The 17,034-nt window shown below is 40.1% G+C and overlaps 1 protein-coding gene across 1 annotated transcript in view; it reads right to left on the reverse strand.

Moving 5' to 3' along the window:
* The window catches only part of KCTD8 (potassium channel tetramerization domain containing 8), a 249,427-nt gene extending 241,991 nt beyond the window's left edge, over nt 1–7,436 (reverse strand). Inside the window, exon 1 of the mRNA XM_004764901.3 lies at nt 6,371–7,436. Within this exon, the coding sequence (XP_004764958.1) occupies nt 6,371–7,328 (958 nt within the window). The 5' untranslated portion in view covers nt 7,329–7,436. The remainder of the gene's footprint in view (nt 1–6,370) is intronic.
* Between the last annotated feature and the right edge of the window lie 9,598 nt (nt 7,437–17,034).

Raw genomic sequence — 17,034 nt, forward strand, 5'->3', positions numbered from 1 at the left:
TCTAAGAAAAGAACATATAAACAGATAAAATATGTTCTAATATATAAAACAAAAATGAATTTTCTATGGAAGAGGAGTATATGACTACCTTAGCACTGTCACATTTAAGTCAGTTTATTGAACTTATAAATATTTGTTCCCCCCCAAAAAAGGGCTGAATTGAGTCAAATGGTTTGTTTTCTTTAGTTTAAAAAACATTCATAAATATGATAGACTTATGCAATAAAAATTAACTCTTTTATCAAGTAAAGACATAAAAATATGCATTTACTGTATTCTTAGGGAAATCTAATGTAGAAATATTTGATTCATTCATCTATAATTCACACTTTTTTTTTTTTTTTTTTTTTTTTTTTGCTTGTAGACCTAAGTTCTAAGTACTCAGGGAACACTGAAATATACTTGTCAAATTGACTGACTGCATGAAATAAGCATAACTTTTATATGTTTAGGAGGAAGGGCTTTGAAGTAAAACAGATCTATTCAAATTCCATCTCAGCCCCATAAGGTCTATGACCCAGGGATGTCACTTAGCCTTTTCAAATCATAGTTTCCTGACTAGAGTTGCAGGGAACCAAGCTCGAAGAATGTTACGAGAAGTAAATAAGTAATGTATATAAAACACATCACAAAATTAGGTACACAGTAAATGTTGTTTTTATTACACATTCTGTATTTTGGAAAAAATATCAACTTTTTTCTAAGTTTACAGGGAGAATATTTAACACCAACACCATTATGATACTGTATGTGGCAAAAGACATGCATTATAATTTTATTATCTAAGATGTTAATAAAAATGTTAATGTCATGGGGAAAATGTCATTAAGTATAGTAAATGTATGAAACAAAACAAAGACAGTATACAAACAATTTGTATAGGACAAAAACAATGTATAGAAACAATACTGGAAGAAAATAAATCAAGATTTTATTAGTTACTGTTAGTGATTTTTAATTTTACTTTTTTTCTATATAATTCTTAAAACTGAATGTATAACTTTCATAATCAAACAAGAGCTACTTTTAGATGACAAGTTGACAATCATTTTCACATTTTTAACTAATGCCAGTTAATAACTCATGATGATAGAATAGATAATAATTGATGCTTATTTTCATACAGATTATTTCTCTTTTTCCCAGGGGATTTTTTTTTTTAACTAAGGCATAGTCCCACACGCATATGTGCATGCGAGCACACATGCACGCATGCACACATACACACACACACACAGTGAGTTCTGGCAATCTAACTTACCAAAAAAAAAGAACTCCACCAATAAAACTGATAGTCATTTAGCCTTCCAGCTGCATAATCCAAATAACAGCTGACAAGAAGCTATAGAGGTAGCAGGGAAAGTTAAAGTCATAATCCTATTTTAAAAAGATCAAGTCTATGGGCATCTGAGTGGCTCAGTTGGTTAAGCATCAGGCTCTTGATTTAAGTTCAGGTCATGATCTGAGGGTCTTGAGATCAAGCCCAGGTGTGGGGCTCAGTGCTCAGAGCAGAGGTCCCTGGAGATTTCCTCTCCTTCCCTGACTTCCTGCCCCCTCCCCCCTCCCCCCCCAAATAAATAAATCTTTAAAAAAAAAAAAATCAAGTTTAGAGACTGTACTATGCCAGACATAAAAGTTTAAGCCCTTAAACAGAACCCAGTGACAAAGCACAGCCTCCAAACTTTTTCACCCCAAGTTTTTTGTCATTTTCTGTCCACTTTATTATTTCACTTATTTGCATGAAATCAGGATGCTGGTGTTTAAAAAGTTATCTATTCCTTTTACTTGTTCTCCACTGACTCAAAAGTCATTCTGTCATGTGGTTGCAAAAGAAATTTTCACGTTGGAATTACAAAAATAACTAGTAAGGCTTTAGAAGGAAAAGAACCATCTTAAAAAAAATGATTAACAAAATTCTTTTCCATATAACATTTGATGATAAAAGTAGAAGCACTTTTAGACTAGAAAATAATATAAAATTTTAAAAGTATACATATAAATAGAATAACTTTTTAAAGATGTTTTTTAGAAAGCTTTGAATACAACTGGCCTGCTAACATAAGACTGAAAAGTTGTTCGAATATTTTCAACTCAACTAGTTATATTCCTCCATACACAGTCAAATAAATCAGAATAGATTTGAAAGACCAGATATAAAAATCCATTAAGACAAATCGGAATTCAAAGTTCAGTTCAGTAATGGCATTAATTCCTAGATCTGGCACTCTCATAGATCACAACAAAAAATGTATACCAAATGTAAAGAATATCAAGTGCATCCTAGAGAAGTATGTACTTTACACCAAATGTTACTCAACCAACACATGGAGTACAAAACTGGAAGCACTTTAAGATAAGAGCAGTACTACCATTCTGTAAACACACTGATTGTGAGAAATAAAAGATATATATATATACTGTTTATTCTAACTATGGGTAGTCTACATATCTCGTGCCAAGCCTATAACTATTTATTGTTGATGTAGTACAATGCCAACATAAAATGCCTTGTCTTCTAGATATACCTAGAAACATGACAGGCGCACCTAACAGATAACCCCTACCCAAAAAACAAAAAGCATAAAAATCACTCTACTTTCCTTCAAGAAAGGACAATTTTCAGTATTAAAAGAGTAATATAGAATGGTAATATCATTAGTATAGGTCACAGAGTCTAAAAGACTTGGTAAAATAATGAGTTAACACTGAGAATAGATAAAAGTGTCCATCCAGCCAGATGAAGTTAGTATTAAATGTTTAATAGCCTGTATATAACCTTGAGCATTGGAACCCAATGACTTGGATACAAGCACTTAAGGAGATAATGAATCTAGCTCAGTGTTTGTCAGAAAATATTACCAAACTTTCAAGTCCTAGTAGAGAACATTAAAACACTTCTTGGCCCTGAATCAGAAAAGAGTTCTGTTGGAGTTGATCCCAAAAACTAACTGTAGAAAGACTGGCAAGCCCAGGTGACTTGAACTTGGCCTGAAAAATTCAAGTTCCAACAATGAACTTGTTATTAAATTGGTTGTGTCAAACTTTTGAAAGTTATTATGTTATCATTTAATTGCAAAATAATTTTCTAATTAACTTTATAAGTAAATTGATTATACTTGGTATATAACAAAGTTAAAATGTAATATTGACAAGAATATCAAACTTTGTATAATATGGCTAACAATTAATTGTAACTGCTAACATTTGTTAAGCTTTTATTATATGTCGAGCCCTGGTCTAAGGACTTTACATGTATTCTCATATCCTATGAAATTGGTACTATAGGGACGCCCGGGTGGCTCAGTTGGTTAGGTGTCTGCCTTTGACTGGAGTCATGGTCCCAGGATCCTGGGATCTAGTTCCCCGTTGGGATCCTCACTCAGTGGGGAGCCTGCTTCTCCCTCTGCCTGCTGCTCCCCCAGCTTGTGCTCTCTCTCTCTCTGACAAATAAATAAAATATTTTTTAATTGATACTATAATAACCCCCATTATACAGGTAAGGGAGTGGAGACTCAGAAAAAATAAATAATTTAACCAAGATCACACATTTGGCAAATGGCAGTGTTTAAGATTACTGAACCATGTGCTACTCTCTTCCTATCTGAATAGAAACTGGGGGGGGGGGCAAAAAGGGGAGAGGGAGTAAGGAGTTAAAGCTGGAGTTCCAGTGTATAAACTACAATTCTGTAGTTTTCAGAGAATCTTCATGCTGCTAATTTCACACATAGCCTGATTTTTAAAAGGTGTTAAAATGACTGATACATGTTATACACAAAAATAAGTATTTGGTGAAAAAACTGTGCTAAAGGGGAAATAAAAAATAAGGCTACCTTCTATCTCTAAAACATAGTGGACAAACAAGCTCACCCATTAATTTTGTTTTTATGAATAATACTGGTAGTTTTCTTAGAGACGGCTAAACAAAATAAGTATACTCTGTATACTTACATCATTACCTAAGCTGAAGAGAATGGAAATATAAAATTTGACAGTATCTTTTCATTCACCAATATTAAAAGAAATCATGTGTAAAATAATCTGTGAAATATGCTACAATCTATATAAAATATAAAATAAATGCATATACAATAGAATTCAAGATAAATTTTACGTCACAAATTGGTTTTATATTACATTTGGTTAGTCAATGACTACAATACCATTTCAGAAGAGCATTATTTAACCTGGAACCATGTACTTTCCCCATAGAGTAATCAATGAAGAAGGCTGTAGCACTTACATTTCTAGGACTTTTATGAATGACGCTCAGAGCTCATTAGTTATGTGAGTATTCTGCACATAGTTATTTGTAATAGAGATATTTTATTTTATCAACACTTCTGGCTCCAGAAGTTAAATATCCTAAATTCCAAATATCTCTCAAATTACCTTGCTAGCTACATTGCCTGAGTTTCCCACTGCAATAAACTATTTTAAGGGCTTGTTTTCATAATTTAGATACAACCTATGTTCTCCTCAAAACCAAAGTCAAGTCCACAACTCTCTAGGGGAAAAAGAAAGACCAACACTGTGAAAGATCCCAAAATGCAAGAATATTAACCACTGAGCACTTATGCTCGTATCTTCTAACAAAAACCTCTAGCCATAAAAGAGTCAAAAGAAGTCTCGTCTTCTAAAATGGAGTATACCCACGTTTGAATGACACACATGTTTAAGAGCTGAAATGCTAGTTAAAGGTCCCATTGATAAAGGATCAAATGTAAACAGTGATGGTAAAAAATGTTTTAATTACTTAATATATATTGAAGAGATCCCAGTTTTATATAGACAATAAAATATCACCTTCCTGTAGGCAACTTTTCTATCAAACTTTTTACTGTACAACAAATAATACTTTTATATAATTAAGAAAATTAGATTTTATCTACCACTACAACCTGCACTTTCTTTGCTTCTCTGTGAAATCGTTTTCACAGGAAATCCAGCACTATTAAAAAAGACAATCTAACACTAACGCCAAGTGTGCTGTGTTTTGTCACCATATCTCCAAGGTTACTAGAACATACAATGAGCATCTTCCAATCAAGCTTGCACCTGTGGAAAAAGAAAAATTAAAAAAAAAAAAAAAAGTCTTTTCCACTTCTCCAGTCAAAATAAAGTGCAATAAATTGTGTAGTTCCCAAACAGTAGGTGAATTACCAAAAGAAATAGATACAATTAAAGCTGTCTATTTCAATCATAAACGGTCAATGATATTCTCCCCAACTCTACAGGCAAGTTTTGAAGCTTCCTGTGTCTTGCCAAAGAAGGAGCTTTTGCCAAATGATGTTCCTGCCGCCATCCCAGCTGGCTTTTCATTTGTCCAAATAGCTCTCTAGTTGTGGCCCTGCTCCCTTTATAAGCGTCACGGATTTCTGTGCCGGTCCCATCCCCCCAGCGCCCGTGATATTTGGTGTAGTCCTTGAACTTGATCCACAGAGCCCCCTCCTGAAGCGCACTACAAAACGCACCCTGCCCAATGCTTTCCAAATCTTCACCCTCCTTCTCTCATTTCAGAAAACCATTGCATTTCAGTCCCCCTGGAAAAGTGGGCTCAAGACCCCTTTTGCACTTGAGGTGCCCAGAAAGGAAACACAGTCACATACACACACACTCACACGCGCGCGCGCGCACAACGTCCCTTCCTAATCGCCAACCCTGACAGCAGAAGACATCCAAATCCCAGGTCCCTCCACCTTCCGCTGTTCAAAACACCCAGCAGTTACCGACTACGGGCGTGGGGGAGGGAAGTCTGAGGTTTCTGAGTGGATGGACACCTCCTTCCCACCAGCTGCTCTCATGCCTCGGGCCCTTGAGGAGCTCAGGAAGCACGGAGGTCCCTTCTCTCCTTGCCCCCTGCCGAGAACACCCGTAACTGTAAGCTCTGCGCCAGACCCGCACCAACTGGAGGTGATCCTGGCGTGCGCCGAAACGCCCCGATGCCAAACTGCCCTCTGTAGGGACACCACCGAGACCCGCATAAGTTAACCCGCAGGAATTCCGTGGAAGCAGAGAGAAGCGGACCTAACGCGCCCAGCTCTGGGGTCGCGTCTCTCCCCCGCCCTCCGCCGAAGGGCGCCCAGCGCCTCCAAGAGCACCGCAGGGTCGGAGCGCAAATCCAGTGAAGTTAAGAAAGAGGACTGGCTGGGAAACGCTTGCTCCCGAGTTGACGAAGACGGGGATCGAAAGGCAGATCGCCAGGGAGGCAGCCCTAAACTGTGTCCACAGCGTGACGGGGCCGAACAGGGAAAAGCCCCTCGCATTTCCTGGCTAACCAAGCCCCCGCGCGGGACACCGGCCCCGTCCGGGTTCCGGCCGGGCTCAGACCTCACCGCGGGTCGGCGAAGGGGCGGGGAGCCCGGGAACTTACGGAAAAAGATGTACTCGGTGTAGCTGCTCCAGATCTTGTCGTCGCGGTACTGGTTGACGAAGGCGGCGGTGCCCGAGGAGTTACACGCCACCATGTGGAAGCCGGCCTCCGACAGGCGATCGAACGCCTGCTCCAAGTAGGTGAACTTGAGGTAGAAGCGGGACGTGTACTTCTCGGGCGGCCGGTCGGGGTCGCGGCTCTCGTTGAGCGTGTCCCCGAAGACCTCCTTGGCCAGCGCGATGCGCCCGCACACCATGATGCGCGCCACACGCCGGAACTTGGCGTCCGCCTGGTTGTCTCGCACGGTGGTGTAGGAGCCGCGGTAGCCGAGCGTCAGGAAGCCCGAGCGCTTGTCCGGCGCGCCGCCGCCGCCCGCGCCGTGCGCTCCCGGGCCCGAGGGCGCGGCTGCGGCCGCCCCACGCAGCAGTAGCGCGTCGCTGCTGCCCTGGGAGACGTTGTCCTCCAGGTCGCTCTGGCAGCCCTCGTCGTTGAGTGAGTTCTGCTTAGTGACCTTGGGCGACAGCAGCTTGACCAGGTCGGTGAGCTGGAAGTACTCGGCCTCGCGCAGGAGCCGCTCCTTCTCGGGGAAGTGCTCGGGCAGCGCGAGCTGCTTGTCCCGCAGGTAATCCAGCACGTACCTGAAGAGGAAGCCGTCCCGGTCGATGAAGAAGCGCGCCCGGCTGTCCCTGGGCAGCTCTCCGCGGCGTCGGGCGCCGCCCCGGGGGCTGGAGGGCGAGAACATACTGGCCAGAGTGCTGTCCGGGACGCTGAGCAGCGTCGAGTGCTTGGTCACATAGACCTGGCCTCCCACATTGAGCTCCACTACCTCGGGGAAGGGCGAGGGCAAACAGGGCCCCGGGGCGGCGGCCGCAGACGCGCCCGGCGAGCTGGACGAGGAGACCATCTCGCTAATGGGCAGGATGGTGCTGCCGCCACTGCCCGTGTCCTTCAAAGCCATGGTCCCCCCGCCGCCGGCCAAGTGACCCGGGAGAACAGCACTTTCTCCTTGCTGGAGCCCGCGCCTTCCACCCTCGGCAGCCCTCGGCCTTGGCGTGTGCCTGGTGCGCCCTCGGGCCGGGCGGCACGTTCCTTCGGCCGGGGCGTCCCCGTTCAGGGCTCGGGGCAGCGGCGGCGGCGGCGGCGCCCGGGCTCCATCGGGGGAGCGAAGCGCGGGAGAAGAGCTCCGCGGGCGCCGCGGCGGCGGTGGAGGCGCGGGGAGGAGCGGCTGCTCCTTTGGGGTGACGGCGGGGAAGTGTGAGAGAGACTTGCGAGCGGCTCTTAGGCAGCCGCTGGGCTCCCCGCGGGGAGGGCGGGAGGAGGGGCCGGAGCAAAGACAACTCGCCGCCCCAGCAGCTTGCTAGCGCTCAGCCAGCCCGGAGCGCGGACGGTGGCGCTAACTACTCCTCGCAGCCGGGGAGGCGGCACTGACGTCAGGCTCGGGACTGGGACCCGAGCCACAGCTGTCATTTAAAGAGATAGGCGCCAGCCGCTGGCTGCGGGGCTCCGACGCTAGGGGGCGGGGCGGGGGCCGAGCTGGGAGGAGATGCTGCTTCGCGGCCGGCGGGGAGAGCGCAGGGAACCGAAAACACTGGGGGAAAAGGACAGCCTCTCTCCTTCATTCATACCCTTCCTTCCTTCCAGCGATCCCTCTGTCCCTCCCTCCCTCCTTCTCGTCCGTCTTCCCGGCCTGCCTTCCTTACCTTCCTCGCCACTGTTCGCCCAGTAAAATTAGTTTGGTTGGGGAGGGAAGGGGGTGTTTTTAGGGGAAGTGGGGGTACGCTTGCGTTAAGGTGGGAAGTGGAGCAGGGAGTGGTGGGCGTCAGGGGGAAGGTAGGAGAGTCTGAATTATAATAAAAATGCGACGCTCCTAATCTGACATTACTACAAATGTTGGCGTGGGAGTCGTGATTGCAGACTCCCCGGCACTTTTACCATAGTTTTTGAAGCGAACGGCTAAATGCCCTAACCTCTATTGCAATCAATGATCATGATTGCATATTTAACTGCATGAGTTACGTATAACTGAAGAATCTAGGAAAATCTGATTTCGGCTCCGAAACTAATAAAGGATTGTACATAACGTAACTGTTTTCTTCTTTTATCTTTTCATTATTTGATTCATAGTAAATGCTTAATAATTGTTTGTGGAGGAAAAGACGCAAACAGGGAGGAAACTTGCTCTCTATTCCTACTTCCCATTCCCATTCAGTGCCTTCATCTAATCTCTCCATTTTCCTTTCAACTCACTGGGCAAGAGAAATGGCTTGTTTTTATTAATCTTCTAACCCCAAGATTCAAGCCACAAATGAAAATTATATGAATTTAAGCTCGCCCTCTCCACCTGTACATAGCACAAGTACAGTCTGCAAGATCAGTATTATGTGTGATGAAGAGTTAGGATGGAGGTGTCTGAAAAGCTCAGTCTATTAACCACCAGACACTCTGATTTCAGCTCAGATCATGATCTCAGGGTCATGATGTCAGGGTCCTGAGATATAGTCCTAGCCCCAGGATGGCTGATTTAAGATTCTCCCTTTCCCTCTCCCTTTGCCCCTCCCTCCCTTTAATAAATAAATAAATAAATAAATAAATAAATAAGTTACCTAGGATAGCAGTGCAGATGAGAAATCTCCCTTCTTGTAGCTATCCACCTGGGGCATTTTTTTGCATTCAGAGCCATAAAAAAATCATTGATTGTACGTACAGAAGTGAAAGAGTATACTGTGGCACAAAGTAGTTTATTTCAATGATTTTAACAATATTACAGATGAACTTTAACCACTAAAAGATAAAATAATGTCTAGTCTTTATTTTTTTTAATTCTATATGCCTGCTTAGAAGTTCTTCTCTGAACCCACAAAAAAAAAAAAAAAAAAAAGCACTGGATTTGAAATAACAGTACTAACCTCAAATTTTTATAAATAATACCCTATTCTTCAGAGCGTTAAAAATAACATTAATTAATTGACCCTTATAAGACACATCCACAGAAAATGCTATATCAATTTTGAAGTTACATGAGACTGAAAGAACCAATGAAGGAACACAGCACATATCTGCCAAGACTGAGACTTAAAACTGGGTTTATTGTATACATCTTCATGCAATCCTCTTATATAAGCCTATTGCCCCCTCAAATTTATAAATTGATCAAATTAAGAAGTAGAATTGATCTTCACCTTATTCATTTAAAAGCTAACAGCACAAAGTATTTGGAATTTAAAATAATAGTTCTGGAAAATGAATTAATAGGAGCTTTATAACCTTTATAAATGAATAAATAATAATGCCTCAAACCACTACTAATGAAGCCCATTTATCATGAGATAAATATCTCTAATGATAAGTATGGTACAGCCCATAGAATCTCAATGAAGTGGACATATAATACATATGCATATGTATTTATGAATATGAGGTCTCCAATATTATCGGGTTAAAATCCATTCTAATTTTTTAATTACATAAAATATGCTTATAAGATAAATGGTCTAAAATTCATACTCTAAATGAATCATCTTAGAAATTCTTAGTGAATTACACTGTGTGCTGTATTGCTTCTTAAAATAATTCCTTCAATGTTGATTGAATATTTCTCCTTAATCCTTTCTCTCCTTATATTCCTCTGACTGTCACTCCCTCCCATAACTAAACCCTCTGACCAAACTCCGAACTGAACATACTTCAGGTCCAGGTGTCTTTTTTTCCCTTTTTTTCTTTCTGCTAGGAATGCCTTTCCTTATCTACCAGTTCCCTAATCCTTCACCCTATTTATCTCTTCCCTGAGGTCCCAGCTTAAATAGCACTTTCTCTGGAAATCTTCAGCTTTTGACCAAAACAGGTGTTCCCACAGCACTCTGCACTCACACATGGGCAGGATTTATCACACTGACATGTCATTGTCTCTCACTAAATTGTAAGTATGGCATATAATCATATGCACTATTCTATCCCCAGCATGGTGCGCCCAGCCCATAAGAGATACAAAGTTTCTGTTTATTGAATATTTACTGCATATAAATATGTTCATGTCATGAATGGATGACAAAACATCAACTTCTGTGCTAGACATTGGGTTACACAATGAGACTGCAGAAATAAGTAAGACTCGGTCCTTCAAAATTCTAATTAGGAGAAGTGAGAAAATAATCTGATCAAAACAAACTCAATCTAAAGAGGAGGGAAAACTAAAAAGAGATCCACACTATTGGAACAATCATTTTGATGAGCTGAGCAATCAACACCAAATGCTGCACAGGCGGACCTCATTTTATTGCACATCACAGATAGTTTATTTTTTTTTTTTTAATTGAAGGTTAGTGGCAACCCCGCATTGAGCAAGTCTATTGACACCAAATGCTTTTTCCAAAAGCATTTACTCACTTTGTATCCCTGTGTCACATTTTCACAATTCTCCCCAAATTTCAAACATTTTCATTATTATATTTGTTATGGCGAACTGTGATCAGTGATCTTTGATGTACTATTATGGTTGCTTTGGGGTGTCCCAGGTCATGTCCATATGAAGTGACCAGCTATTCCTCCATCTCTCTCCCTCTCCTCTGGCCTCCCTATTTGCTGAGACACAACAATATTGAAATTAGGCCAGTCAATAACTCTACAATGGTCTCTAAATGTTCATGAGAATGGAAGAGACCCGTTCTCTTGCTTTAAATCAAAAGCTACAAATGAGTAAGCTTAGTGAGGAAGGCATGTTGAAAGTTGAGATAAGCTAAAAGCTAGGACTCTTGTGCCAAACAGTTAGCAAGTTGTGAATGCAAAGGAAGCATTCTTGAAGGAACTTAAAAATGCTACTCCAGTGACCACATGAATGATAAGAAAGCAGAACAACCATATTGCTGATATGGAGAAAGTTTGAGTGGTCCAGGAAGAAGATGAAACCAGCCACAATATTCCCCTAAGCCAAAGCCTAATTCTGAGCAAGGTCCTAACTCTCTTCAGTTCTATGAAGGCTGAGAGGTGAGGAAGCTGCAGAGAGTTTTGAAGCTAGCAGAGGTTGGTTCATGCAATTTAAGGAAAGAAACCATCTCCATAACATCAAAGTACAAGAAGCCTTAAGTGCTGATGTAGAAGCTAAAGCAACTCATCCAGAAGATCTAGCTGAGATAATTCAGGAAGTGTCTACACTAAACAACAGATTTTCAAAGAAGACAATACAGCTTTATGTTGGAAGATGCCATCTAGCTAGAGGGGAGAAGTCAATGCCTAGTTTCAAAGCTTCAAAGAGCAGGATGACTCTTTCATTATGGGATAATGCAGCTGATGACTTGAAGTTGAAGCCAGAGTTCATTTACCATTCTGAAAATCCTAGGGCCCTTAGAGTAAGTGCTCTATAAATGGAAAAACAGCACCTGGATGACAGCACATCTGTTTATGACATGGTTTAGTGAATATTTTAAGCCCACTGTTGAGACCTACTGTCCAAAGAAAAGATTCCTTTCAATATATGATTGCTCATTGAAAATGTACCTGGTCAACCAAGAACTCTGATAGAGATGTACAATGACATTAATGGTGTTTTCATTCCTGCTAACACAACATCCATTCTGAGCCCATATGCAAGCTGTCATTTTGACGTTGATGTCTTAATACTTAAGAAATACTTTTGGGGGGCACCTGGGTGGCTCAGTTGTCTTAACCTCTGCCTTTGGCTGAGGTCATGATCCCAGAGTTCTGGGATCAAATCCTGAGTCGGGCTCCCTGCTCAGTGTAGAGTCTGCTTCTTCCTCTTCCTCTGCCTACTGCTCTGCCTATTTGTGCTCTATCTCTCTGTCAAACAAATAAATAAAATCTTTTAAAAAATTGTTTTTTGTAAGGCTATAGCTGCAACAGAATAACAATTCCTCTAATGGATCCGAGCAAAGGAAAATCTAAGGAAAATCCGAGCAAATCCTGTAAAGGATTCAGGATTCTAGATGCCATTAGGAACATTTGTGATTAATTTGAAGAGGTCAAAATATCAACATTAATGGGAGTTTGGAAGAAGTGGATTCCAATCCTCATGAATGACTTTCAGGTTTTTAAGATTTCAGTGGAGAAAGTTAACTGATGTGGTGGAAATAGTGGGAGAACTAGAATTAGAAGTGGAGCTTGAAGATGGGACTGATTTGCTGCAATCTCATCATATAACATGAACAGATGAGGAATTGCTCTTTGCTTCTTTTGAATGAGGAAAAAAAAAAAAAAACGAATCTTTCTTGAGAGGAAATCTACTCCTGTGGAGATACTGTGAAGACTGTGGAAGTGGTAACAAGAAATTTACAACATCACATAAACATAGTTGATAAAGCAGCGGCAGGGTTTAAGAAGATTGACTCCAATTCTGAAAGCCCTACTGTAGGTAAAATGCTATCAAAGAACATTCATTGCACGCTCATAAGGGGAAGTCAAGCCAAATGGCAAACCTCATTGTCCTATTTTAAGAAATCCCCACAGCCACCCTAACTTTTAGCAACCATCACCCTGATCAGTCAGCAATCATCAACATGGAGGTAAGATCCACACCAGCAAAATTATTATGACTCATTGAAAGCTCAGGGGATGGTCAACATATTTCAGCAAGAAAGTACTTTTTAACTAAGGCATACACATTGTGGACTTTTTTAGACATGATGCTCTTGTACGCTTAATAGACAACAGTATAGTGTAAACATAACTTTTACATGCACTGAAGCAAACTAAATTCATTTGACTTGCTGTATTGTAGTGGTCTGGAATAGAATCCACAATATCTCTGAGGTACGCCTGTAGCCAAAACCATTTTGATCTAAGCCACAGACACCAGTCGTGCTCCGTAGGCCAATCTCATCACAAAGTTAGGTCCGTAAGAACTTATGTTGCTGTGCAAAAATAATACATCAAACATCTCTGACTAGAAACTACACTAGATCACTTCGCATTTCTGGCACATTTTAAAATAACATAGCCAAAACTGTCTCTAAAACACAGCAAACTAACCAAAAAGGTTATATTGAGTCCAGATTAATAATTTATAATTTACAACAACAAATAAAATATTTCTCCCCTAGGCTGAGAATTACTTAAAGGCAGATATCTTCTTTGACAGAGGAGGAAGAAGAACTAGAATAAAGTCAGGTAGAACTGGATTAAAATCTAACTTTGTTTCTTGCTAGCTTTCTGATTTGAGCAAGTTACTTAACCCCTCTAAACTTGAGTTTTCTTGTGGATTCAGTGGAAATAACAAAGATCACAGACTTCTCACTATGATATTATGTCCGACTACAGGCCCATTCAAGATTAATAAAGTTCTATTAATTTATTAATTTATTATGTCTGCTTTACACCAGTGTTCTGAGGGATGACAGTGGAGCTACAACCTGCGGAGACAGATCTGAGTTCCCAAGCAGATTATATAATTATATATGATTTTAGTACCTTTGCTTTCCTTTCAATTGTTTCACCCCAGGGCCTGAAGTGACATAGTCCTACTGTCTTGAACATCCCTGAACCACCCCCAGCATGTGCTTCCCTGTCTACAGCCATGGTTGTCCCTCCCTTGTTGCCTTTTATCATCCCAGATTATGATATAATTTCATTGGTTTAATTTATTTTGGCCCCTTTCTTTCTTCCTTTTCTTTTCTTTTTTATTTTAACTTTGTTCAGTCGTTTGACTGTGATCAAGACCTTGTGTCCAAGGCCAATTGCACTTCTAGTTTTCAGGAGCCTTCCTGGTACCTGTTTATCTTATTCAAGACAGTTGAAAGTTTTGCCAAACAAAGATACAAAATTCAATCATTTGTAATTCTAAGCAAAAAGTCTGAGTTCTTTCCTGTACCAGGAGCCTTTGCAGTTTTTAAAGTACTGTGCTGTTCTATAAAAATATGTCAACCATACATGTAATTTGAAATATTCTTGTAGCCACGTTAAAACAGTAAAAATGAAATAGGTGAAATTTTCTTAGTAATGTCATTTATTTAGCCCAAAATATCCAAAATACTATCATTTCAACATGTTGTTAATAAAACATTTATTGATGGCATAATTTGCATTTTTTTCCAAACTAGGTCTTCAAAACATGGTATGTATTTAACACATCTCAGCTTGGACTAGTCATATTTGATGGCTCGGTGGCCACATGTGGCCCATGACTACTGTGCTACACAACATACCTCTGGAGCATTTGTGAGTCTAATACCTACTTGTTTTGAGGATTAAGTAAAATAAAATACCTTTTAAATAATTTCATTACAAGACTTGCAATGACAGGAAGCTGGAGCTTAACACTTGAGGGGAGTCATTGACACATAAAATAAAGACAAAGAAGCATCTCTCTAGCTAAAAAAAAAAAAAAGAAAGAAAGAACGAAAAGAAAAGAAAGGAAAAGTTCTAAAAAATATACAATGTATACTCTATTTGTGATAGAATTTGGTTTCCCTTTCACACCTATAGTATCTCTACATATAATATGAAATGGTTTTATGAATCATATGATATGAAATTTAAGCACATTTTTCTCACACACCACTCTTGTGGAAAAGAAACCAGTCCAAGGGCCAGTGGCCACTGGCAAGGTAAAAAGCAAAAGGTTTGCTGCCAGAGCAGGGTCAGCGTTGGTAGCAACAAGACTGAATATAAGATGGGAAGGACCATATTCAAGTTCAACAACTGCAATAGAATCTGAGGAAAGTTGGAAAACTGAGTACAAAAACTAGTTCACTCCAAAATCTCATATAGCAGTTGTCAGAATTTCAATGATGCTATGAAATGAAAACTTTTGCAAATGAGGTATTTAGAAAACTCAGAGTATTGATGCTTGATGCACATGTTATATGGCATATTTCAGCAATTTAAATATCTTAACATACTGTGATATGAGTTCTTATCCTATATTATAAATTATACAGAAGCACTATTAAAGGTTAGGGTGACACATGGTAAAAATCCATTAAATTAAATGCCCAAAGAAATTAATGAAGGTTTGTACAGATTATGATTCAATATATCTAGGCACTTAGTATAGTGTCTGGCACATAAAAAGTGATCAATAGATGTTTGTAAATAAAATCATGTATAAACGACTTTCATATTAACTTATATGATGTAAAGGTCATGTTTTCAGAGATGGCTATATAACTAATATATTGAATGTGTGTGGAATGCATGTGTTGGGGGTAATTTAGCAACAGATGGTCTAGTATTTCATCTTGCCCAACTGGCTGTCTCCTTGAAACATTGCTTAGCGCCCCAAAGCTTGGGGAGTAAAGGAAATCATTCTCCATAACCTTAGGACATTCTGGGTAATACTTCTAGGCTGGAAATTGGGGATAATATTCTGATCCAGATGCACTCTATGTTTTCCTTCAGATAACATAAACCAGAAGTCCATAACTAGAGATATAATACACATAATATAAAATTTATCAATTCTGTGCTTCAATGAAACAAAAAAGTGATTAGAAGAAGATTCTAAAATATAAGGCAAGTTAATAATTTCTGATAACTAGATTTTCCTTTGAAAATGCCCCCAAATCACGAACTTTCCTTGAATTTATTTTGATCAGTGACTATTTATTAACTGATGTGTTTGACTCCATTATCAAAAACCTAATCATAGCAGGAATTCAACCATTTCCTATACTTTTCAACTTTTTGTCCTACTTAGAGGTTTGGGTAGTGACTGGAAGGGACATGATCCCCCTCAAAGGAAATTACAATGGATCCAAAACAGCATTATTATAAATATTATACTTCTCCTGTGATACTTGTCTCCACTGTGAACAAAGGATAAGTTGGATTTGTGAAATTAGTCCTTCAGTCTGGGGTTTGCCAGTTGTAAAATGTTTGATAACTATTTTAAATCTAAAAAGAAGTAATTAAAATTTTAAAATAAATGTTCCCAAGTAATCTACTCTTAAAAATTATAAATGTAGAGTATGGATGGGAATGCTGATCATTTGATATAATAAAGTATAGTATATATTTATTTACTCATAAAATTAACTCTCCTGTCACTAGCTTTTTTTAAAAGGATGACTGCACATTTGTTAAATGACTGTGGTTCTTTGTAAGGGTTAATTATCTGAGTCTGGGACAGGACCTTCATTAAACAGTAAGGTCAGACTGAACCATAAGAAATTTTGTAAAATTTTGTAAAAATTTTTGAAAACTGACAATCTTAGAGGAAAAGAAGGGAAGATGGTGGAATAGTAGGAGCATCCTAGACTTGCCTTTTTCCTCAGGCATAGCTAGATAAATATCAAATCATTCTGAACATCCAAGAAACCTATCTGAGGACTGAGAGAAAAAAAAACTGCACAAATAGAGGGAGAGAAGAAGCTACATCATGGAAAGTAGGAAGCTGCAGAGACCTGGTTTGAGGAGAAAAGGGTCATGGTTTTGGCAGAGGGGAGGGAGCCCTGATCACAGAGAGATGAATATACATGCATGACAGTGAGAGAGATGGAGAAGAGGGCACAGAGTATGACACACACACACACAAAAAAACCACTTCCCCAAAGTCATTGACTGGAAGAATGTGAGGGGCTGATTTTTTGTGAGTTTTTACAACCACTGGGACTCAAAGACTGGAGTTTGTGAGGTCCAGGCTGTGGCTAGAATTAAGAGTATTGAGCCTGGTGGGCACTGCAGGCTCCTGTGGAAAGGGAGGGCAGGAAAAATCATAG

The sequence above is a fragment of the Mustela putorius genome, unplaced genomic scaffold (genome assembly GCF_011764305.1).
Source record: "Mustela putorius furo isolate JIRA1106 unplaced genomic scaffold, ASM1176430v1.1 tig00000430_pilon_pilon_pilon, whole genome shotgun sequence".
Classification (NCBI taxonomy): domain Eukaryota; kingdom Metazoa; phylum Chordata; class Mammalia; order Carnivora; family Mustelidae; genus Mustela; species Mustela putorius.